Genomic DNA, 23,536 nt, shown 5'->3' with positions numbered 1-23,536 from the left:
AAATTGACAGCCTGCATAGTGCTGCCATCTGGATGAATATCAAGCAGCTGTTTGTCAAATAACAAGCAGGCGCAGTGGTCGCGTTTGATGTTTATGTTTCGCCTTGAGTAATTAAAACAGCAATGTGAACATCACTAAAAAAACCATAACGACACACTAACATATTTTCCTAATCATAATGGAGCAGCTAGCGCAGGATCTCACTGTGGCCCTTGAAGAATCGGAATCGTGCGGGCCGATTGCGCTGCAGCCCGGTAGAAAATGGGGCATGCGGAGGCGCACAAGATCCGCAGGCAATTTGCGTAAGTTTATCTTATTTTTTACAAATAAAATTCCCCTACATCGATTAAAAACATTCAAAAACGTTTTGTTATGGTGATTTTTTGAATAATCACGGCATTGTAACGCGTTAATCACTGCAAAAAAAGCAGAATGTTCATGTATTTTGTCTTGTTACAGATATCTGTGTGAAATCATGTGATAACAGATCTGAGGACAGCACAAGCAGTAATTCCGAAGTGCGAGCCTGGGACCAAGTTGCCGCCGGTGGTAACGGCAGTGTTCATCATTCAGACTCAGATGACATGTCTGTGAACTTTCAAATTCCACAATGCAGTGCAGTCCCACAGAAATCTCAATCAATGAAGCTGAAAAACACAATTCATCCTTTTATTAGAGGCAGGTATAGAAAACTTGGTAAGTTTATACTTACACAAAGTTTAAAATAAGAAAAACAATAAAATGTAATGTTTTTACCTTATTATTTAATGAATACAGGCATGAGTCACAGTTTGGAAAGTGATTCCTTCAATGAGCACTCTCCGGCGAGGCCAAGCATTCGCCGCAAAAGAAAACTCAAGAGAATGAGCGTAGATGAAACTCCAGTTCCGCCTGTAGGTAAACGCAAACGGCCTCAACGCGTCGACATAGAAGGCCATCGCGGACACAAAGACAATGCAATCAAACCGCTGCATCAGAGCGTGCTGGACAAGCTTGAAAAGTTTTGCCAACCTCTCGATCCTCATGATGTTGATGTAATTTCACACCACACATAAAAAAAACTTAAATATTTATACATTGCTGTTTAATTTACAGTGCGATCGAATGGAAACTCAATGCGTGAATGACTCCTGTGAATTAGCGAGTGAATCTTCTTTAAGTTGGAGTGGCGGTGAAGGTCACGAAGGTGATGATGAATTGACTGATTGGGCCCCATCCCAGGACCCGACTGGAGTGGTTGATCAGCCATCTTGGAGCGAAATGGAAGCGCGTGAATTTCGCTCTGGTTGTAGACGTGTACGTGAAGAACGTCCAGGTTTCAGCATTAATACAAATGCTAACGAACGTGTTGCAAGGTTTCTCCAGGACGCAACACGTTCTGAATTGAGATTATGCGGCACAGAACGTGAAAAACTCCATCAATTAGCTGCGTTGTATTCGTTGGAGTTGTGGTTTGACGGGCCGACATCTTCGTTATTGCGGAAAACTAATCGTACGCCGTGTATGCAACCAACTCAACGCCATCACAGCGGCCACACTGCCGGACACAAACGCATTCGAACTCAAGATCATGTTATCACTTAAATCTGATGAAAATATTTATAATTTTTGCTTTATTGTGATTGTATTCGATTGAGTTTAATTAATTGAGTTTATTATAAGCTTAAGGTAAGTTACTTTTGAGGTGTGTAGGACGAAATGACAAAGCAATAGATTTTATGTACTGGCTGACCAGACGCCATTTTTTTTCCTGTGTTGTTTAAGTAAAAAAAATGAACTGCATTTGTACACCAGATTGTTGTAGATTGCAAGGTTAGAACTGATGCAATTAATAGTAAAACGCGAAAGTTGCGAGAGCGCGCGGCGAAAACAAAACATGAGTAATGAATATATTATCTCGGTCGAGCCGGCGTGTGCGTCATTTCGTCGACGTCGGTGAGCGCGAGGCGCACGAGATGCTCGTGTGTCTCACATTCGAAACGCGCACGTTGCGTTTTCACCAACAACTTTATTTTCAAACTCTTTAACTCTCCAAATAATAATTTGAGTGATAGTGTGTGTAAATTGTGTTATAAATGTGTTTCGTGCAAGTTGAATAAAAGTGTGCGCGCGCACGCTTACGTTTTACGAGCGGCAAGCTGTGCTCGTACGTCGGTGGCGGCGGCGGCGGCAGTCGTCGTGCCCGCCTCAGGTCGGACGGGCGTCGCGCGTGATCGCTGCTCGCCCGGCGCAGTCTTACACACACTCACCGAACGCCACCCCCACACGAGCTGCGACCAACATGACAATACACATCGAATTATCTAGCAATAAGTGCGCGCACCAGCGGAGCGCGTAGTGCGCGCCGAGTGGACGAGGGTTTCTCAAATCGCGACGATGGGGGATCGCGATCGTGACCGCCACGCGAAGACCATCCGCGTCGGCTTCTACGACATCGAGCGCACCATTGGTAAAGGCAACTTTGCTATCGTCAAGCTCGCTAGGCATCGCATCACGAAAACTGAGGTACAAATCATAAAACTTTCTTTATTTTATCACTTATCCTAAATTTAAATTTAATTTAGTGTTATTTTAAGCGTCAAATTTATGCGGGTGATTTTTTGCGTCCTGGCGAAAACGGCATGCATTGGGTTATTGCCCTCGGTGCGCTCGCCCTTCGCCGCTTCCGCGTCCTTCCCGAGAGCTGCCAGACGCGTCGCCGCTACGCTGCGTCGAAACGAAATAGCGTCGCGACGCCGCGCGTTGCAGCGCTGTGCAGCTTTCGTCCTGCTCCTTTACATTGCACCACTGCACGCCAAATAACATGCAAAGGTGAAAATTGAAAATTCAATACATTCAATAAAAATCACCTCAACTATATAAAATTTATTTATAACCAAAAAGATTTTATTCTACGTAGCTTTGAAATTTACGACGTATTTGTAAACACGCTGGCGTTTTGCGTGTGAAAATCGAAAATCGAAGCGCGTACGCATTTGTTGATTTGTCATTGACATTTAAATTTAGATTTCGCGAATGGAAAGCCGAGTTCTTCGCGCATGCATGCGAAAATCCGCTATTTATGAGCTTACGCATGTACCTACTATTCATATAAAAAAATTCCCTTGACGTGTGCACTGTTTGAGTAATCATTTAGTGCAGAAGAGATAATCATTATATTGCACACGTCGAAAAAAATACCAAGAATTACTCATCAGTTTACAATCACCTCACAAAACAACGTTTAATTAAGGTTATGATCAGTTTTTCGTATGACGTCAATGAAATTTCCTCTGCAAATCAAAATTTTCGTCATGAAGTAGGTAATTAAAATCTACACTAACCGCAAGTAATAAGTTATTCACTTTGCACGATGCAATCAATCATCGACGTCAATGTGAATTCATCAATCGTCAATTGCTAATACTAATGAAACATAAAACAAAAGTCGTAAATTGCGCAAAAAAAAACTGTCAATATCAAACTGTAAGAGCGTCGTTAGTTGTCACGTTACTAGGAAATTACACATTACGAACATAAAAAGATCATTGACGCAATTGTTGTACTACGGTAGTGTTGAAATAGCATCTAATTGGCGATTGCACGCACGACGTGCGCGCACATTCGAATCTGTCTAGTGATAATTGTCGCAATGTTTCTATTGTTTATTTTCTCGTTCATATACACTAGTAGCAACTTTCAAAACAGCTCATGTGCTCATGTGGATATAATAATACGAACGTCATTCGTCGATTGTCGCTTGTTTGTTTTTCACTATCCAATTTATTCGAACAATGCGCTTTTTAAGTTTTATTAAAAATTCCACGTTTTTTCGTTTAAGATAAGACCGAATAGTTTGGGTTTTCGTTGCGTCGGCTTGAATTTTTCGTTTCCAATTATAATTTAGCATTGAATTTGTGAGTTTGATAAAGTTCTCAGTCCTTTTATGAATTTATTAATGTTATGGCTCCGGATGCGTCATACGAATAAAAATATAAAAATAATCGATGCTTGGTCGAATCAAAAATAAATATTTACATTTCGTATCCTCCGCACTTTCGGATCTCGGCGCGTTTGTTTACTGATATTATGCGAACTTGAATCCCGGCGGTGATTGTTGTGAATTGTTATATCACACTCACCGTACGTCGCAAAAGATCCAATGTTACGTGTAATACACATAATCACATCGTTTTAGTATATCGCGCATGCGCATTGAGTCATAGGGCAGAGCATTATTAAAATTTTTGGTTTAAAATGGTGTACGTTTTATATGTAATAAAAAATAAAAAATGATTATTTGAACCAAAAGCATCTTGTAAACTACTGCGCATGCGCATTAAACCATTGGGCGAAATATAATTTAAATTTTCGTTTGAAAGGTTATAAAATAGGTTGATTTCTAAAAATACATTTGCATATGCATGTGTTTTTTATCTTCAGATTCTACACGCTTGTATAAGAGGTAAAAGTGTAATAAAAAGCAAAAAAAGTTTGCTTATCCGAGGCGGCAGCACACGGTACACACTACACCGAGTTCGAATGCGTTTACGCCGCATATAGATCGCGATTAACGATAACGATACGCATTCACATTACACATTGATAGCACTACCGAACACCACAGCGCACCGAGCGATTACGAAGCGATTAGCCCGTTTTGTGCGTCAACGTCAGACCAGCGTTGACTCGATGACGTCAAACGCACACAATTCACAACCTTCTTCTTCTCCACCACCGAATTTTTTTATTGTTTTACATTGTTTCCTACCTTAATTCTATAACTACGTCGTACATAACCTCAATTATGTATGACACGTGTGTTTTTAACCCTAATTTTGCGTTTTTTTAACTGAAATTTACGAGAAACAGTTTTAATTGTACATAACATATGAAATACCACAGATGATTTTTTACGATGACCTTATTCGGTGATCATGTATTTTGTATATGTATTTATTAGCGTACGGTTAATGACTCGCTTTCGGTTTGCGTCAACGCGTGTCGGACTGCGTCAATCGTCGGATGCATTCAGCCAATTTTATTGTAAATTGTAATGGACCCATATTACCGCTTCCAATTAATTAAGTCACATGACATGCTACTCACCAGTTCACGCTATAAAATAACATTCTATTGTTTTTTTTTTTGTTTACAGGTGGCGATCAAAATCATCGACAAGTCACAGCTCGATGCCGGTAATTTACAAAAAGTGTATCGTGAGGTGGACATCATGAAACGGCTGGATCATCCGCATATCATTAAATTATACCAGGTAATTATATAAAAACATCTAAATATAGTGATTAAGTAAGGTTAGGTTGGTTGCGGTGAATTTGGCTGACATAAAATATAAGTTAGTGTTGTGATGAAACACGTGTTAACCATTCCGCCACCCTTGATGACAATGTCACAATTCACAGCGTGATGACACGCATGCATCGCATGCAAATTTAATTAAATCAATGTTAATGTTGATGGCCACAGTGACGGTGACGCTTGTGCAGTGTATGCAACCTCATTTGCACTTGCGTGCACTACAGATCAATTTTAAAGTTTTAAGGTTATGTTAGAGATTATCTGTAATGTTTATATCAATATTTTACTAGTCGTTTACGCTGTCACTCATTCAATTAGATATGCATAGTAATTGCGATAAAAATTAAATGATTTATCGATAAATTGCTTTTAAACTACATACGTACATTCACTCTGTGTTGTTTTACAAGTTTGGTTCACAAAAAACGGTAATATTAGTTTTTGATGAATCATTTAATTACTAATATGTAATGAGTGTTTTTTAGCTTTTTGCACTAACATTAATTTATTGCTGAGTCATGAATTGTTGTGTTTTTTCAACATTTTTTATGTTTTCACCATATTGTGACTACAAAAAGTGTAGATAATGTTGACGTAAGTGAAATAAAGTGATTTGTTAAATAGGAATGATGATAATCGTAAAACTGGGAAAATGTTCACAATTCATAATGAAACAGTGAAATTCTATGAAATTCAAGTGCATTTAGTATTTAAAATTAAACCATTCATTTCACTCGGAAACATTCTACGATATCTTATTAATGGTTTTCAATACCCAACAATGAATAAACTGCAATTGACACATTTATTATGTATCTATTGAAAGAACTTATTATTATTTATTAAATCAACTTGAAATTTTCAATGAATAGATGAAAAATACTTAATTTACATACGAAATTAAGTTGTGATAACAAAAATAGTGATGAAACATATATAGGAACACATTCTGCCCTCAAAACTAAGAAAAAATATCATCTCTTTTTGGTTTTCCTATGTTTTTATCTAAAAAAACGGTTTTTTGATATATTTCTGTGTAAAATTTCAATACAGATACCTAATATAGCTTCGCAAATGTTTTGTTAAACATCAATGACTATAATCAATCGTGAAACGCATGAAATGCATTCATAATGAAATAGTGAAATTCCATGAAATTCAACTGCATTTCGTATTTAAAATTCAAATGGCCTTTGATTTGGCCTGAAAACTTTCCATGACATTTTTATTAACGCTTTTCAATGCCAAAAAATGGAATAAACTGCAATTTCGCATTTATTTATGCATCTATTAAAGGAACTGATTACTGCCGGTTTTTCGCCGCCCGCCGCCCACGCAGTATTATTATTAGATCGCCGCCTATTTTAATTATTATTATCTGTTGCCGCGTTTCGCGCCCGCACGCATTCGCGGTCCATTTGGGCTGGTAAAACCGCAGTATGGCGCGCGCCGTGTGCGTCAATGTCGTCGTAATGGCCGCCCATAAAATGTCTATAAGCCTCGGGCGCGTTAATAAACATTTATCAATACAGCGTTTCACGCGCGCATTATCATCCGAGTGTTGTTGATAAAATGCAGCATTGGTGAAACGGCGAGGCTGCACGAAACTTTGTTTAACCGTTTATTATTTTGTTACAAGGCTGACCTTTAAGTATACTACTCATTTTCTGAAAAAACTTATTAATTTTTAGGTTATCTAAGTAAATTTAAGGTTAGAGACGCCAAAAATATTAAATGTCAGTCGTTTTAATTTATAATGCCATTTTTGTTATTGTTCCTGGTTTAAATCATTGTTTTCTGTAGTTTTCCACCTGGAGAAGTTAAATATAGTAGTTTTTAGGTTATCTAAGAAAATTTTAGATTATAGACACTATTTTGTTTCAAAGATATTTATAAAATATCTTCCGTTATAAACAAAAACACAATTTTTGAGTTTATGTGATGTCAAGGTAAGTCAAGGTATATTGTAATTTTCCTAGTGGAAAAGTTAAACAAAATAATTTTTAGATTATCTATGTAAATTTAAGATTATAGACGCTATTTTGCTAGGAAAAAAATACAAAATCTCTGTTGTTTTAAACTAAAACATTATTTTTGTTATTATTTTTTGCTTAAGTCAATATTATCTGTAGTTTTCCACCTGGAGAAGTTGTTATTAAACGCAAGGACGATATAGGACACTAAACAGCGAGGACGGTGGATAATGTGCGTCAAACGCGTCCCACTGTCTAGACACGCGGCGCGATTTCGCCGACAGCCGAAATTACATTTTAACTCGTTCACAGCGGCTCAAAGTACGAACTGCTTCTGATTTCATCTGAAACCGTGCGTGGTTTATACATCTTACTCATTTCAGCAGCTCATTACACTAAAAATATCCATAAAAGACTTACTAAAACGCATTTATCTTCTGAAATGTGTTATTTTTTTACAGAAAATAGTCTAAGGTGTATAATTCACAGTATTTTATTAAGGTATAATGTGAAATATGTTTTATTTAGAAACACGTGGGTATAATCGCATTTTATGCGTTTTGTTAGCGTTGGCACGCGTTGCATTTAATAGAATGATTCGAAACGACTTTAAGGGAGTAAATTTTTAATAAGCCCTTGAGTCCGCTGCAAAGAACGCGCCGGCGGCGTATTCAAGGCGATTCGAAGCATTCGCGTACGTTGGTAGTTGCCAGGCGACGGGCGTATGACGTCATAGCGTCGGCGGCGGCGGCGACGGCGGCGGTGTTGGAGAGGTGAGGCTGGCGTCAGGGCCAGTCAAGTTGAAGGTAAATGCTAACGAACTATGTGCAGTTGTGCACGCGCGACGTAATCAAATTTACGTTACGTAAATTATTAAAATATTATTGAAATCTCAAAAAGAATTATTTAGTAATTATTTTAATGTATTATGTAAATATCACAGGATGAAAATGAAGACATTTTAGTCTAACGTGTGGCGCCCGTGTCAGCAATGAGCAAATGCGCGCAAATTTAATTACGCAACGCTTAATGGCCGAGGAGGCGGCTGCCGGCGACGCGCGCTAGGTGGAGGCGGCTCATCGTCGTAAGATAAATCAATTACGTTTTAATAAGCGGCGCTCCTCAGCGTGTCCTCTGCTAGACACATCATGTCGTCATGTCGTCGCATGTATGTTATCATTTGATATGAGTGCAGCTGTGCAGCTAATGTAAAACAATTTTCGCATGAATAATTAAATCATTTACTAAATAAACCTGAGAATTTTTAATGAACAGGTCAAAAATTGAGAATTTATAGATGAGAACAAGCGGTGATAAACGGAATTACGATGAAACATTCATAGATTTCAAAATTGATTTTGAAAATGTCATTTTTTTATGTTTTTAACTTAAAAACGGTTTCTTTACTCTACTTTTGAATAAAATTATAAATTTGATACTAATCGTTAAACGCATGAAATGTACAAAATTAATAATTAATTAGTGAAATTTCATGAAATTCAAGTGTATTTAGTATTTAAAATTAAACTGGCCATTCATTTCGCTCGGAAGCATTCTACGATATCTTTGTATTGCTTTACAATGCCAAACAATGAATAAACTGCAATTGACACATATATTTATGCATCTATTGAAAACCTATTATTAATAAAATAAACCTGAACTTTTCAATTCATGATGAAAAATACTTAATTTACATACGAAACCAAATTGTGATAACAAATTGTGATGAAATATATATAGGAACACATTCTACACTCAAAATTAAGAAAAACTGACATCTTTTTTTATGTTTTTAAATGTTTTGAGTGAAAAAAACGGTTTCTTGCATATATTGCTGAGTAAAATTTCAATACAGTTACCTATTATAGCTTCACAAATGATTTGTTAAACATCAATGACGATAATTAATCGTGAAATGTATTCATAATAAAATAATGAAATTCCATGAAATTTAATTGCATTCAGTATTTAAAATTAAAATGGCCTTTAATTTTGCTTGGATACATTCCACGATTGTTTTTACCGCTTTTCAATGCCAAAAACATGAATAAACTGCAAATCACGCACTTATTAATCCGTCTATTAACATAACTAATTATCATTTATTAAATTAACAAGAAATCTTCAATAAACAGGTCAAAAATTGTTAATTTACACATGAAAAAAGTGTAATAAAGAAAGAAATACATTCTAGAAATACATCATAACCTCAAAATTGACAAAACTGACCATTTTTACTGGGTTCTTTCATGTTTTTAAGTTATTACTAAAATTTTAACAATTGCAATGCAAATGTGTATTAAAATTTCCAAACTATTTTTTTTACTTCTTTGATCAAGAAAATACCAAAAAACAACCGCTTTCATCTAAATTTTTTATGTCTTAAGTAAATAATCCAATTAAAAGTGATCCTTATTATATAAAGCATGACTTAACAATATTATTACATTAATATTACTCTAATACGACAAAAAAAAATCCGAATGAAAAGAACGACTTGATGCGTCGCGTCTAGTTTTTCACCGTCGTCCGTATTTTTTGCGCGTGAGGTGAGCCCAACAAATCGAAAAATGTGTTTCATGTGCCTCACAATGCATGCAGCAAAAAAAAAAACACTACACACACAGAATAAAAATCCTGAAGTGCCTGAAACGTGCCGTCGGAGTGAAGCGAGTAATGTTACGCGTTTCACGTACGAAAGAAATGAAGTGACTGAATGGAATAAAACATTGAAAAGGACAAAAGCAGTCAGCGTAGACAAGAGTAGCAAATACTAAAAATATAATGGAACAGGGACTAACGTATTCTCACTAGGATGGACATTTACACACTGCAGACAGGACTAAAATGACAGAAAGTTTTGTTTTTTCAAAATGCAATCATTAAATGTACATTAGTCAAATTTAAACTCAGTCATGTTTATAAAACCATGATTTTACATGTTTTCTCGATAAATATAGACGTTTATATTTGAATGTTTAGTGCATGTATTGTTTTTGGCAATGATTAACACTTGCTGATTATTTTCAGGTGATGGAAACGAAAAACATGATTTACCTCGTCTCGGAATACGCTAGTCAAGGAGAAATTTTCGGTGAGTAAATATCGATGCGAATCGATACGATTGTAATAAAATTGATAGTCGCTGCCTGCCGTCTGTGTCCTCTCTGTGCCGACGACACTGGACGGGGCCAGGACATGGACCTTGACGCGGCTTGACGTCATCGTCGGCGGCTCGCGCTCGAAATTGACGGAGTGCGTGCTTGCGTGCGTGTACGCCGACCGCCGCCAGTGTTTATGTCAGTCAGTAAGGTTCTGGGTCACAGCCATCGTCCGCTCAAATAATCATTTAAACACAAAGATAATGTGTGTAGGTTCAAATGCAAATGGCGTCATGTGTTATATTGGTTGCCTATCATAATTAATCCTTGATCCTTGAAACTCTTATTAAATACACCAATAATATCAACATTAAACAGATCAGTTTTGTGTTGATGGGCTGGCTACAAACTTCCAAAACAAAACTTTCCCAAACTGACTGATCTTTAATAATTAATCACGACACCAAGCCTTAAATTATTAATTTAGCGTCCTATTTAACATTCCTCTTTAGGTTCCAACTCAACCTCCGCCTACTCGTTGTCAGTCTCATCACTTTTAACCGGCGACTAATTTCGTAACTTTAGCTTTAACTTTATACCACGACTTCGAAAGTATCGTAATTCGTGTTGGCTAAGTTTTCAATTAATTTTTTTTTGCATCTGTCGGCTAGCCGAAACTTTTTCAACGTCTTGTTTAGGGTTGGTAATGACGCAGGTCAAACAATAATGTAGACACACGTGTATTGCGACGATAACGTGCGTAAAAATGTATAGAGTAAGTGTTTTAATACAAACAAAACCATCGAATTGAATTGAATCGAATAGTATCATATCGCATATTGGTTTTGTTCGCGTGAATTACGCTAGAATCTTTTTTTTTTGTTTTCGTGGCTCGTGTGTGAACTACATATGCATAAGTGATAAGCTCGTTATTTACTTGTTTTGTTGATTATTATCAGTGATTTATTGTTGATAGTAAATTTTTGTTTTTTTACAGATTACATCGCCAGATATGGTCGCATGTCCGAAGAACAAGCGAGAGCAAAGTTTTGGCAAATTTTATCCGCCGTTGAATATTGCCATAATCGAAATATTGTGCATCGAGATTTAAAAGTAAGTATTACAAATCCATCTATGAGTTTTTTGAAGTGCATACTACCCTCCTTACACATTTTTTGTTAATACTCTGAAAAACATTGAAAAATTGAGTTTTTACAGTTGGAAACTCAATAAATGTCTAACAAAACAATCATATCACCAAAAAAATGTTTTATCTTGTTAGTCCGTGAACAAACTTGGCCTTAGCTTAGCTTGTAAACTTTTAATTCCCATTATTTGCGTGCTCTTGAAAACTTTGAACGCTTTCAACGCGTTTGTTTGTCTTCTTTTTCAACTTTCGTGCACATAGCAACACACTGTGCATTGTGTAATTGTATTTAATACATAAAGTAAACCCGGCATGAAATAATGCCAACGTCCCGACGACGCAATCGATCTACAACCTAATGACGTCATAGCCCAGCGCCGGTCGGCGGTCGCCCGCCCGCACACAGCCACTTTGTGTCGGGGGCGAGCAGCGGGCATAATCAGGCACAATGCCGGCCGGATTCTTGTAGTCTTGAGTGTTTCACTCAAGCGGCGCACGGCCAACAAAAGCTGTGGCGTGCGTAGGCGGGCTACACTCTACTAAACTGATTTTTTTCGCTCTACGAAGTAAAAAAAATCATCTGTCACCACCATATTCACGAAGCGATTTAATTTTTATTTTATTTTCAGTTATTGATTACACATAAAGTAAAAAATAAATTAAAATCATGGTTATGTTATGTTGGTTGCATATATCTACACAAAACTAAACGAAATAATAAATATCCTGTAGGTTTTATATACATAGTTAAAGCTATGCGAAAATCTCCGCTGGAATGCGAGAGTCGAGCGTTTTGGGAGTGCGAAAAGTAGTCGACCGTGTTTTCCCAAAAGTTCAGTTTTGTTCGGCAACTTCGCGACTAGTTCGCACGCCCGCAGCTTTCAGCGCGTCCTCCCCGTGGGCTATTCATACATTTCGGTTCTATTCACTATCCTCTTGGCGAATTTCTCGCGCAACGAACGAGTTGTATTAAAAGTTACTGAACGCACACACGCATGCATGCATAAACCGGTTAAAATCGTACGTTTGTGCCAAGAATTTTTCATTCATTGCGCCGCGTGCGAGCTTTAAGCTTACAATCGCGAAACAATACGATTTGTGAGCAGGTGCGCACGTTTTACATAACAACATCAATTACGAATAAAACAAGTCGCGTGCAGAACACTCGCGTAATCATTTTCATTCATTTTTTTGTTTTGTTTTAGTTTAAACAGGTTTATTTGACAGTTAATTTATCTGCTTTGTTGGAAGCATGAAAACGTGTAATATGTGAGTCTGCGTGACAGTGTGACGAAATCATTTATTATGTACGAGTCAGTCTACATTGAAAGCTTTTGCTTTCGGTTAATGTTGAAGTGTGGAGGCGCCGGGATCTTTTACGCCATCCAGCGAATCATTCGTAACTTGATGGCGTGCCGCCCATGCTAACTACTCACAATTCATTCCGGATTCGGTTGAATTCATCCGTCGCACGACGCTTCCGCATTTAGGTCGCTTTGTCTCCTTTTCCTTTTGCTTTTGATCATCGTATTACGTGTCGTAACAGATTACATCGTTGACGATAATTCTGAAATTTCAATTGTATGCAACTTTTTACACCTTTTTAATATATGCAACCTATTATACAATTTTAACTAACAAGTTGCATAAATATATTGTTTTTACGTAATTTGGAACAAAATGAATGTTTTTTTCAGTGAAATTTTGTGGTAATATGACGCAAATTTATGTTTTACATTAAAAAAATTCTTGTTTCCTGTATTACAACACATTTATTTGCGTAGGCAACAGAATACTCGTTTAACATCTGTTCCCAACGGACGCCTTTTGGCGTTGGTATTACCAACATGTTTGTCTGGCGTTTTCCGGCTTCCTTTTTCCCTTTTCGGCACGCAAATTCTCGAGAAAACCGCGGCTCTCAGCTGCTCTTGCCTCGTTTGGCTTTGTCGCCGTCGAAAGCACAGAATTTACGAGTGCAACCACGGCTCGAGCACATCCTTCATCCCTCTGTGGTATCATAATGTTAAATTTCATTTAAAAAGCCGAAAATAAACGAATATTTGTTTTATTTTCATCACATTTTAATGCCGAAATTTATTTCCAGGCCGAAAATTTACTCCTAGACTCAAACAACAACATCAAAATAGCGGACTTTGGTTTTTCGAACTTTTTTATGCCTGGTGGACATTTATCCACGTGGTGTGGAAGTCCACCGTATGCTGCTCCTGAAGTTTTTGAAGGGAAGAAATACACCGGGCCTGAAATTGATATTTGGGTTAGTAACATAAATAGATTTTATTATTAGGTGTTAAGAAGGATAAAGTATATTAATATTAATCTGTTTTGATTTACAGAGCCTCGGGGTAGTGCTGTACGTGCTTGTTTGCGGCGCGCTTCCTTTCGACGGATGTTCCTTGCAAGCTTTACGCGATCGAGTGCTCTCCGGAAGATTTCGTATTCCTTATTTTATGAGTTCAGGTAAGATAATATTGACCTATAAATTAATTATTCATCAAGCAACAAATTAAGCTCGATTAAAACATGCAAAGTATTTAAGTTAATTAGTGGATATTAGTATTTTATGTATGTTTGCTACTCTTTTACGCCTTAACCACTCAATCAATTTTGATAATTTTTTGTATAAAGTTAGATTAAGTTTTGGAAAATAACATAGGTTACTTTTTATTACTAAAAAATACTTTAAACGACTATAACAAAAGTTTCAAAGACTTATTTGCATTAAGTTGATTGTAGTGATATCTAGGGTTCATTTTTTTCACAATTCAATTATTTTCGTGTTATGTGGAGCCATAGCATTTGTATAATACTATTTTTTTCTTTATCTCTACAAAGAAAAGCAAAAGTATTGGCGCGAAGTGAAGTAAAAATATGAAGTTTATGTTTAGCCGTCCGTTTGGACGTGGACATGAAACGCAAGCACCTGGTTCTGGTTGATTATTCATGCTCTCGATGTCGTGTGCACACGCCAAGCCAAACATCCCGCCTCGCGCCGACACACAAAATATAAATAAACAAAAAAAGCGGAGTGCGCGCCGTCGCCGCGAACGTCACAAAACATCGGAATTCTGATTCGGACGCAACTGTAGCGTCGCGAGAGCGTCGGCAATGACGTAAATGCGACAGGCACGAGCTGAAACAGAACACTCTTTGCACACATTACAAATTTACTCACTTGTGTAAACGTAGATGGCTAGATCCTAAGCTTACCAGCGGAAATTCTTCAGAAGTAATTTCAAAATATATATATTCATTCATTCTATGCGTGGAAATTCTTTGCATACAATTTATTATAAAGTACCGACGCGGATTTGCGTGGGTAAAATTGCGAAATGTAATCACGTAGCTCGTAGATAGTTGAAATGAAAGATGAATAATGCGAGTAAATAACGCTCGTAAAAATAATGTGTTTTTTAACCTTAAATTATGAAATTTTATTCGAAAAATTTCAAGATTTTTCATTTTAGATAAAAAATAATAGCCAACTCGGTTGTAATATCTTGAAGTGTGTCATACCTAATGACCATTTTAATTCCTAGTGTTTACAGAAATGCAAAAAATGTAAATTTAATTTGTAATATTTGACATTTAATTCTGTTCTTGGCATTGCGTTCGGTTTTCGCTGGTGTGAGGTTCGAGGTTGGCCGCGAGTCGGAGTTTTCCGTGACGCACTTGCTGACGTAAAAGCGCCGGCAGCGGCCGCGTGCGAATTTCGGGCGTCGGTGCCGGGCGCACGAAAGAAGCCGGCTAAATGGATTGAGGCAATCGGTAATGTTGTGCGCGCCCCGTTCGCATTCCGGCGGATGCGTGGGCGGATTTTTAATCTCCTCATAAACCTCGACGATTAATGACAATATCAAGTTCAAAACTCAACCAAAAAAAACAACAAGAAATTTTGAAAATGCATTAATTTTAATAGATTCATAATTTTTTTCTTTCAGATTGCGAATCGTTGATAAGAAAAATGTTAGTATTAGAACCAAACAAACGGTATTGCATCAGTCAGATCAAAAGGCATCGCTGGATGCAAATGGAAGTGCCGCCCAGCCTGCCGCCCACCGCGCCAATATCCAGCACGCAACCCAACGAGCAAATCCTGCGTCTAATGCAAAGTTTAAGCATAGACAGCGGCAAAACGAGAGAAGTAATTCAAACATAACCTAATCTAACCTATAAAAACTAATACATATCCTAACTTTGACATTTTAGTCAATAAGACTGGGCAGTTACGACCACCACGCGGCTATCTACTATCTCCTCCTTGATAAACTGCGAAACCAACTGGTTGGTGAACCGCATCCACAAACCGGAAGTCGCGACGTTCAACGCCGGCGTCCTTCGAGCGTGGCGGAGCAAGCGATGCGTAAGATCAACCGAGCGAGCACTAGCGAAGATTGCCGTCGTCTTCTACACTCGTCCACTACACCCACAGCAAGTAATAGTAAGCTATGCACTGCTACACCGAGAGTATGTGATTCTCCGCCCACGCACGGTATCGACGCTGCCAAACTTCTCGCTGCGACTAACAGTGAAGACGCACTGAAGATCCTCAACCAGGCGTCTGCGAATGCTTTCAATTTAGCTACAGAAGCAAGTAAACTGATGAACACCCTGCAGCAATCGGCTGTGGGACCAGTGAGCAATGATGCTATTGTAAACAGCGGAACCGCAAACGGCATACCATTCAGAGATCTTTTTAATCACATGCCTAGCACTTATGGTTTCGTCCAAAACTCCAATATTGATAACGATGCGAAAGTTGGAGCTAGTTCTGGATCTCTTACAAGATTCTACAGGTACCTACCTTCAATATACTGTTCAATCATATCGAATTGATAATGTTTTGTTTGTTAGTTGTGGAGGTGTGAGTGGGGTAGGAGGTGCCTACAGAAGCACCGAAATGCAAACGCAGTATTCCAGTTCAACTGATGAAGGTGTAGAAACAGACTTAGAAGATGTCCACACTACGCACACACATACCCCAAGGTTATCCTATGCATCTTCTAGTTCTTCTTCAGGTGTGGTCACTAATTTTAACACCTCTAAGTCCCTGTCGCAGAATTTAAGCTGTGATAGTAACTTTGAGAGTCTGGAATACCCGCTGAGTGAATCTAGCGAGTTAACTAATAGTTTACCAAGTTGTACATCATCGGAAACACGTGGATTACTTCCGGAAACAACCACACTCACTAGTAACACAGCGACATCTGTGAAATATTCCAACACACGTTCAGCTCTACATAAACACAACCCGTTGGTGCATGTGGGTAGCTACAAGGCAACTCGTGGTGTGACTCGTAGTCCTGTGGATTTCCGTGAAGGAAGACGTGCGAGTGACGGCCTGGTAGCTCAACAGGTTGCTCAGCAGGATTGTGCTCATCCCACAGGTGTGGTGGCATTCAACTCTCAGAAACTAGGAGAAAATGCAAAAACTAAAGGTGTGCTTGACATGCATCTGGTACAGCGTGAAGCACAACGTCTTCAATCACAATATCAAGCACGGGAACCACCCGAAGAGGTGACACAGCGACAGAAACAACACACGCAGTATTTACAACCTCGTGGTACCAAACGTGTTAGTCTACCTGATAATTTCAGTTATGCCGGAGCAGTTGAACCACCTTTACAACTTCAAACAGCTATGCAACGACGGCTTTTACAGGAAAAACGACAAGTTTTACAGAAACAATGCGCCATGTCTCAACATCAATCACTAGGTGGTGTTACTGGTGGTAGTATGGATAGTCACTCGCTGGCGAGGAGACAAATGCTCCGCCAGGCTAGCTATAAGATAGCACAACAACAACCAGTGTTGCCACCTTTACCCCTCAATGAAGTAGAAAGCAAAGAATTGTTGGCTTTCCAGGCATTAGTTGAGGGTGCGACGAATGCTAGCGGAGAAGCCTGGAATGCACTGCCCGGAAGTCTGCAGACATCTTGTCAGATCTCCGACGCGCAGGCTGTCAATCAAAACGCTAATATCACGCAGCAATGGCAGACGACAGCGAGCTGGAATCAGGTATAGACTTGCGCTCTGGCTGTGTAGTTGAATTTATTTACTAATTGTGTAACTGTAGTTAATTAGTTGATTAATACCCGCGCGATGCACAGCGAAACACAAACGTAGACGTAGTGTAGTCTCTAGTGATAAATTAGTTGATAGATGAACAAAGACTAAACAAGACTTTGATTTTTGTTTACATTTTGAATGTTTTCGTCACACTCGTGTAATGTACAAGTTATTATTTTCTTTTAAGTATTGTTTAGTAGTCACATCTGAATCTTGTCTGTGTTATTATCGTAATATTTGAATTTGAAGAATATCTAGCACATATTTCGTCAAATATTAATCGAATAACGTTTTTATTGTATTATTATGAATTAATGATCGATTTTTTCCACGAAAAAATTGATTGTTTTTATTTTGTTGGTAAACTTTAAAGAAACAGAGTATTTATTGTAATAAAAACATGCAAATCGTTCATTTTTGATTTTTTATCTGCACGATAACCATTTTCAAGTTGAGGATCTGTTCAGCATGCTGTGTGTTGTCGGCCATTAAAATTCAAGGCATGATTGTGCTCTGTGTTGACATTAACACGCTGTGAATGTGAGTTTTGCCGGAGTGAAGTGTACGTGATGATGGTTGCAGCATAGCTGTGTGTTGTTTTTCGGCAGGGCCTGCAGCTGACCGGAAGCGCATGGCCGCCATTACTGCCATTGAGCGAGTCGCCCATTTTGGAGCTCACCGAACAAATGGAGTCAATGTAAAACCAACAACGTCACGTTTTTATACTGCGCATAGATTCCTTCATCATCCATACACGTAAGAGAACAAAATGGCGGAGCGACGGATATAATACACAAAAACAGTAACTGGTAATTATAATACATGCAAAATACAGGATTTGTACGATTATCAAATACTGCCAAGCAAATTAATCAGTTCAATTACACAGTATAAAATTACACTGAGCGTTGCGCGAATCAGGCCTACAATAAATTAATTATATACGAAATATTTGGCAATCGTTGCTGTCCAAACAAAGATGTGTATGAAAACAATAACAAAACATGCTTTCCGGCGAAGCAAATTCTATATGTATGTACAGAATTCAATTGTTAAGCGTAGAGTAATCGTTTGTAATGTTTGGTAGGACTAGCAGCCGGAAAGTGATAAAATTAGTAATGAAAGTTAATCAGTAATGTTGGTACATTTGTAGCGAGACTCGTCATTTGTACTAAGGACGTAGATATTTTACTTTTGTATTTGTTTTCTAAGGATTGTACAGGTTAAGCATATTTTCAAACATTCCAGCTAATTTTATTTCAAGCAATCATAATTCAACAAAAATATAACATTAACATATCATAAGTTGAGAAAAAATCATTTTTTAAATGTAAGGAAGCGTTCTCTTTCTGTTTTGCAAGTTTTACGGCTCGTAATTTACGAAAATGTGCACAGCTGGTAAACAAGGCAAACTTATTAGCAAGAGTAATTAACGGGCACGGCCTAAACCGTAATTGAAAGCGACAAGAGACTAATTTGCACGCTTTTCAAGAGCTGCACTCTCGGGAGTTTCTTTTAAAACAACTACAATAAAAGCACAACATCATTTGATTCAATTAAATATACATGACGTCAGTACTTAGTAAATTTACGCATAAAAATACATGATGAACTTAATAATTACAAGAAAACATAATAAAAGTGGTGCTAAACTTTACTACATGTACTAAATTAAAAGAATTGAGTTTTTATGAGCAACAACTGCAACAAGTTGTTCAATAAAAGAAACGCGGACAGTTTTTGCACGCTTCATCATAATAAGCAAAAAATGGCGTCGTGTCATAGATGCAACAGGCTTTCATAACAGTGGAGAAACTTTTTGATGGTATTTTGTGACTTGTGATAGGTTTATGACATTTTTTAACAGCTTATACACGTACAGTGTACATAAATTGTACTTATGTAGAAAGTAGGAAGCATTTAGCTTTAGATTTAGCTGTTAACGCAGTGGGTGTCATTACAGGTTATGATACGCCACTGTTGCACCACCTAGCGACGCGTAGCACTATATAAACGCATAGCTTGCTTCATTTTTACTTCAATATTTGCTCAAGATAAACTTAGTTGCCGAATAATTGGTGTTCTCAACGAATCAAGCTTGAATTTATACATAACTACGAATAACATTTTAAAAAGGTGTTGAGAATTATTGGCTGCAATCAAAATTTAAAAAATTGGTGGTAGAGACATCTAGAACACAATCAAAAGTAAATAAAATTATGATGCAATGGAATAATCATTATACAGACTGTAATAATTGGATAATAAAATAAAATTAAATTAATACGGTGGAATCAAGCAAATTAACATATTACGTAAATAAGATTGTATGGCTGCATACTTAATATAGTAAAACAACATGCAGGGAAATCTTTCAATTTAATATCGACGAATTTGATCAACTAAACAAGGAAAGAATACTTTTTATTCTGATTTCTTTAAAAAAAGATAAAAAGTAATCTTTTCTTGCAGATTCCTGTAGTAAATGATAAATAAAACAGACATAACCTATCATAAACTAAAATTTAAAAGAAAAACACTTGCATCCAAATGAAATTATACGAATATGGAACAATTATGTGAAGCGTAGTAAAACAACGTGTAGATTTTAGAAGCTAAAAGCTAGGCGCAAAATTTAAACATTGATGGAATGCTAAACTCAGTAAATCAGTAAAATCGTAACGAATAACATTGTAAATTTTATAGGATTTAAGCATAAACGACGTGGATATTGAAGAATTTAAAAAATAACGAAACAATATAACTTTGTATAGATTTATAGACTTTAGGTGAAAGAAAATTTCATCAGAAACATGAAATTTTACACACAACTTTCGGAAAACCACTAAAAGTTAATAACTACAAGTAAACCCTAACGATATGTACATAATGTGTAGATTATATCATAGATATCATAGATTAGCATTCATTTTACATCAGAAGAAGAAAAAGAAAACGCATTGCGAATAAATGCACAACATATCATCGTTTATGTACTTTATGTTTACGTTAAACATAAATACAATTATTTTATGTGATTTTTTCACCTTGATTATGAAAATTTGAATAAATGTGGTGCGAAACAAAACGATTTGAAGACGTGTAAAAGCAATAACATGAAATATACACAAGCATCTTTCTTGTATAAGTTCTTTTCTAAATGTTGTTGAATGTTTTTCGCACGCGAATCAATATTTTAAGTTGTACAAACGAATCGTGCCAGAAAATGAGGAAAAAAAACAAAACACATGTATTGGGAATTGTTTGACAAATCATTGATCATCGAATGTGATGTCCATACTTTACTTATTCATACTTTACTTAAGTGTGAACACATAAATATGCGAATATGTGAAAAATTATTTATTCTTAGTTTTGTTCATTGCAAATTATATTAAATTGCATTGGAACTTCTGATTAACTATTAATCATTAATGAATAATCGTTGAGTAAACCTTAAAACACATTGTACGCATGTATTACACTTGATAACACATGATAAAAGCATATGTATTGTACTCTTATCGATTTTGTTCGCAAGTGCGTAGTTCCTTTCGATTAAAATTGTGTTATTGAAGCGTTCAAGTGTAAAAAAGTAAATATCTTAGAGTATGTATTTATTTTTATTTATTTACTGACGTGTTTGTACAGATTTGATTTTGTTTCTCTGGAATCATTGAAATAAAATGTTGGATAATAATATTTGTGATATATTTTTGATAACAATATCTTTTATTAGATATTAATATAAGTGCCGTCTCCTAATCATGTACTAAAATAGCTTAATTTTTTTATTTTGTTTCGACATATTGAATTTTTATACTGGTCAAGGACGTTAACGTAATCGCTGAACAAAGTTTAAGTTTATGTTCGGAAATCGTAGGTTTCAACATAAATTGACGAAAAATCATAGTCAGGAGACATTTTATTTCCATCAGGGCGTATTTTAGGGACCACGTAGAGGACGCGCGCAGTGTAGTAAACGCATGCAATCAGTCGTTGTTTGGCAGCCCTGTCTCTACGCTAAACGCTACTTTTTCTTCTCTGCTTCCTCTTTGGTCGTTTTATTCTACACTTCACGGCACAACGTGCTTTTAATCAGATCGCTGAATCGATCACAAGTGACTCTCCGTAATATTTTCATTTAAACCTTTCTATACGATACATTAAACAAATATGTGAAAATCATTTAATTAATTTTTCTAAACATATTAATAAAAAATGCTACAATATTCTAAATTCTAAACCATTCTACACTGCATTCATTTCAATAAATTATAAACTTCTATTTTGTAAGCGCACGCGAATGCCATTTGCTGATCCGATAACCATACTGTTGACTAAATCTAAACAATGAACCGGTTTGGCTGGAACTATTTCGAATTTGCGTAGAATCGTACTCAACAAAATACGCAACTGAAACATTCCAAACTTTTGCCCAACACAATTACGTGGACCTTTGCTAAACGCAAGAAAACTAAACGGTCTTTTGGTGTCTAACTGATGTACTACAAATCGATCAGGATCAAACTTTTCCGGGTCGTCATAATAACTCTCATCGTGATGCACTCCATAAACACACACGGCAATTGTTACATCTTTCGGATACGTAATGCCATCTAAAACGTAAATATTACAAACAATTCTAATAATAACTTTCTTTAATAATACCTATTGTCATATCTTTTTGGAGTTTTCTACTAACAAATGGACCTGGTGGATATAACCTCAATGTTTCTTTGATGATTCCATCAAGATACTTCATTTTGGTTGTGTCTTCATACGTACAAGGTCGATTTAAGTCGCTACCGAAAATATTATTTATTTCTTCGAATGCTTTCAGTTGAATATCTGGATTTCTAGATAATTCAAACATCGCAAAGGCAAGTGTAATGGCGCTGGTGTCATGGCCGCCAAATATATATACATTTATCTCATCTCGCATCATTTGTTGTGTTAGAGGTTTTCCATCAATAGTTGCTTCAAATAAAACATCTAAATATACAGTTTGCATATCATTTTGTACATTTTTATCATTCCGTTGGTTTAGAATGTCTCTCCTCTCTTGAAAGAACTTATCCGTATAATTATTGATTATCTTCATAACATTTTGTTCTTGTTTGAACTTTTTCGTCCATTTATAGGTCATAGGATTGTTATAAACAAGATAACAGAACTTTTGTGCTGATATACTGGTTATTTTATGAATTGCACGGACATAATCTTCATTGTCGCCATTTTGTGCGTTGATATTAATACCCATTCCTATTTCTATAGCAAAAAATGGAAAAAATAAGTAACGTTAGGCAATATTATAAACTTGATTACATTTACCACATATTATATCCAACGTACAAAGTGTACAAAATTGTGCAATGTCAACACTAGATTGATCTAAAGTTTTTCTTAGACAATCCACCATTAAATTGGCATTTCTAACGATAACATCAAGAAAATTTGGATAATGTTGTGTGTATAATGCTGGCATGAGTGTTTTACGTTGTTGGCGCCATGTTTTTCCTTCATAGAAATTAATCAATCAATAATTTATTAATTTTTATAATAATATTTACCATTTGATATGAATATACCATTTCCTAACCAAGTTCTTATGCACTCGTACTCATAACCTCTATCTATTTCTCGTTGACTACTTAATAAAGCCTCAATAAGTTGGTAGTCTTTAGTTAAAACCCCAGTATGAAAACCGTTATGCAATCTCATCGATTTTGTCTTTAGACGTCTCATACATCTATCCAGCGTGTAAATCGTCCGTTTAATGTCTTTAAATTCTAAAATGTTACCAATAATCGGCCATACTCTTGGTCCAGGAATTTTATGTAAATATTTATAGAATTTTATAAAGTGATAGAACCAATTGGTCACAAGCGCAATTAATAAAACAGAAACTACTTGAAGGAACATT

General features: G+C 36.6%; 3 protein-coding genes across 6 annotated transcripts; 2 read left to right on the top strand and 1 right to left on the bottom strand.

Moving 5' to 3' along the window:
* The first annotated feature begins 39 nt into the window (after positions 1-39).
* On the top strand, positions 40-1,731 carry LOC135792249 (G patch domain-containing protein 2). 2 transcript variants are annotated; one of them, XM_065302866.1, is made up of 4 exons: positions 40-302; positions 460-678; positions 778-1,034; positions 1,096-1,731. In XM_065302866.1, the coding sequence occupies exons 1-4, from the start codon at positions 179-181 to the stop codon at positions 1,582-1,584; spliced, it is 1,089 nt and encodes a 362-aa protein (XP_065158938.1). In that variant the 5' UTR covers positions 40-178; the 3' UTR covers positions 1,585-1,731. The 2 variants fall into 2 exon arrangements, with proteins under 2 accessions (XP_065158938.1, XP_065158937.1); XM_065302865.1 differs by having other exon boundaries at positions 460-696.
* A 195-nt stretch (positions 1,732-1,926) lies between these two features.
* LOC135792244 (serine/threonine-protein kinase SIK2-like) lies at positions 1,927-21,310 on the top strand. 2 transcript variants are annotated; one of them, XM_065302858.1, is made up of 10 exons: positions 1,927-2,505; positions 5,138-5,254; positions 10,305-10,368; positions 11,373-11,488; positions 13,627-13,797; positions 13,877-14,000; positions 15,482-15,684; positions 15,750-16,336; positions 16,395-17,559; positions 18,219-21,310. In XM_065302858.1, exons 1-10 carry the CDS (start codon positions 2,377-2,379, stop codon positions 18,309-18,311), a joined length of 2,769 nt encoding a protein of 922 aa, XP_065158930.1. In that variant the 5' UTR covers positions 1,927-2,376; the 3' UTR covers positions 18,312-21,310. The 2 variants fall into 2 exon arrangements, 1 of the variants encoding a protein (XP_065158930.1); XR_010548223.1 differs by having other exon boundaries at positions 1,928-2,505; positions 16,395-18,150.
* LOC135792248 (probable cytochrome P450 4d14) lies at positions 21,284-23,536 on the bottom strand. 2 transcript variants are annotated; one of them, XM_065302863.1, is made up of 4 exons: positions 23,184-23,536; positions 22,945-23,130; positions 22,282-22,881; positions 21,284-22,229 (listed from the first exon to the last, which is right to left on the bottom strand). In XM_065302863.1, exons 1-4 carry the CDS (start codon positions 23,533-23,535, stop codon positions 21,886-21,888), a joined length of 1,482 nt encoding a protein of 493 aa, XP_065158935.1. In that variant the 5' UTR covers position 23,536; the 3' UTR covers positions 21,284-21,885. The 2 variants fall into 2 exon arrangements, with proteins under 2 accessions (XP_065158935.1, XP_065158936.1); XM_065302864.1 differs by lacking the exon at positions 22,945-23,130.

This window comes from Atheta coriaria, unplaced genomic scaffold, assembly GCF_025399875.1.
Source record: "Atheta coriaria isolate IRGN ID8LTWV9N9 unplaced genomic scaffold, Caltech_Dcor_3.1 hic_scaffold_5_pilon, whole genome shotgun sequence".
NCBI lineage: Eukaryota > Metazoa > Arthropoda > Insecta > Coleoptera > Staphylinidae > Dalotia > Dalotia coriaria.
The sequence above is the reverse complement of the archived record's forward strand: the minus strand, read 5'-3'. Positions and strand labels throughout refer to the sequence as shown.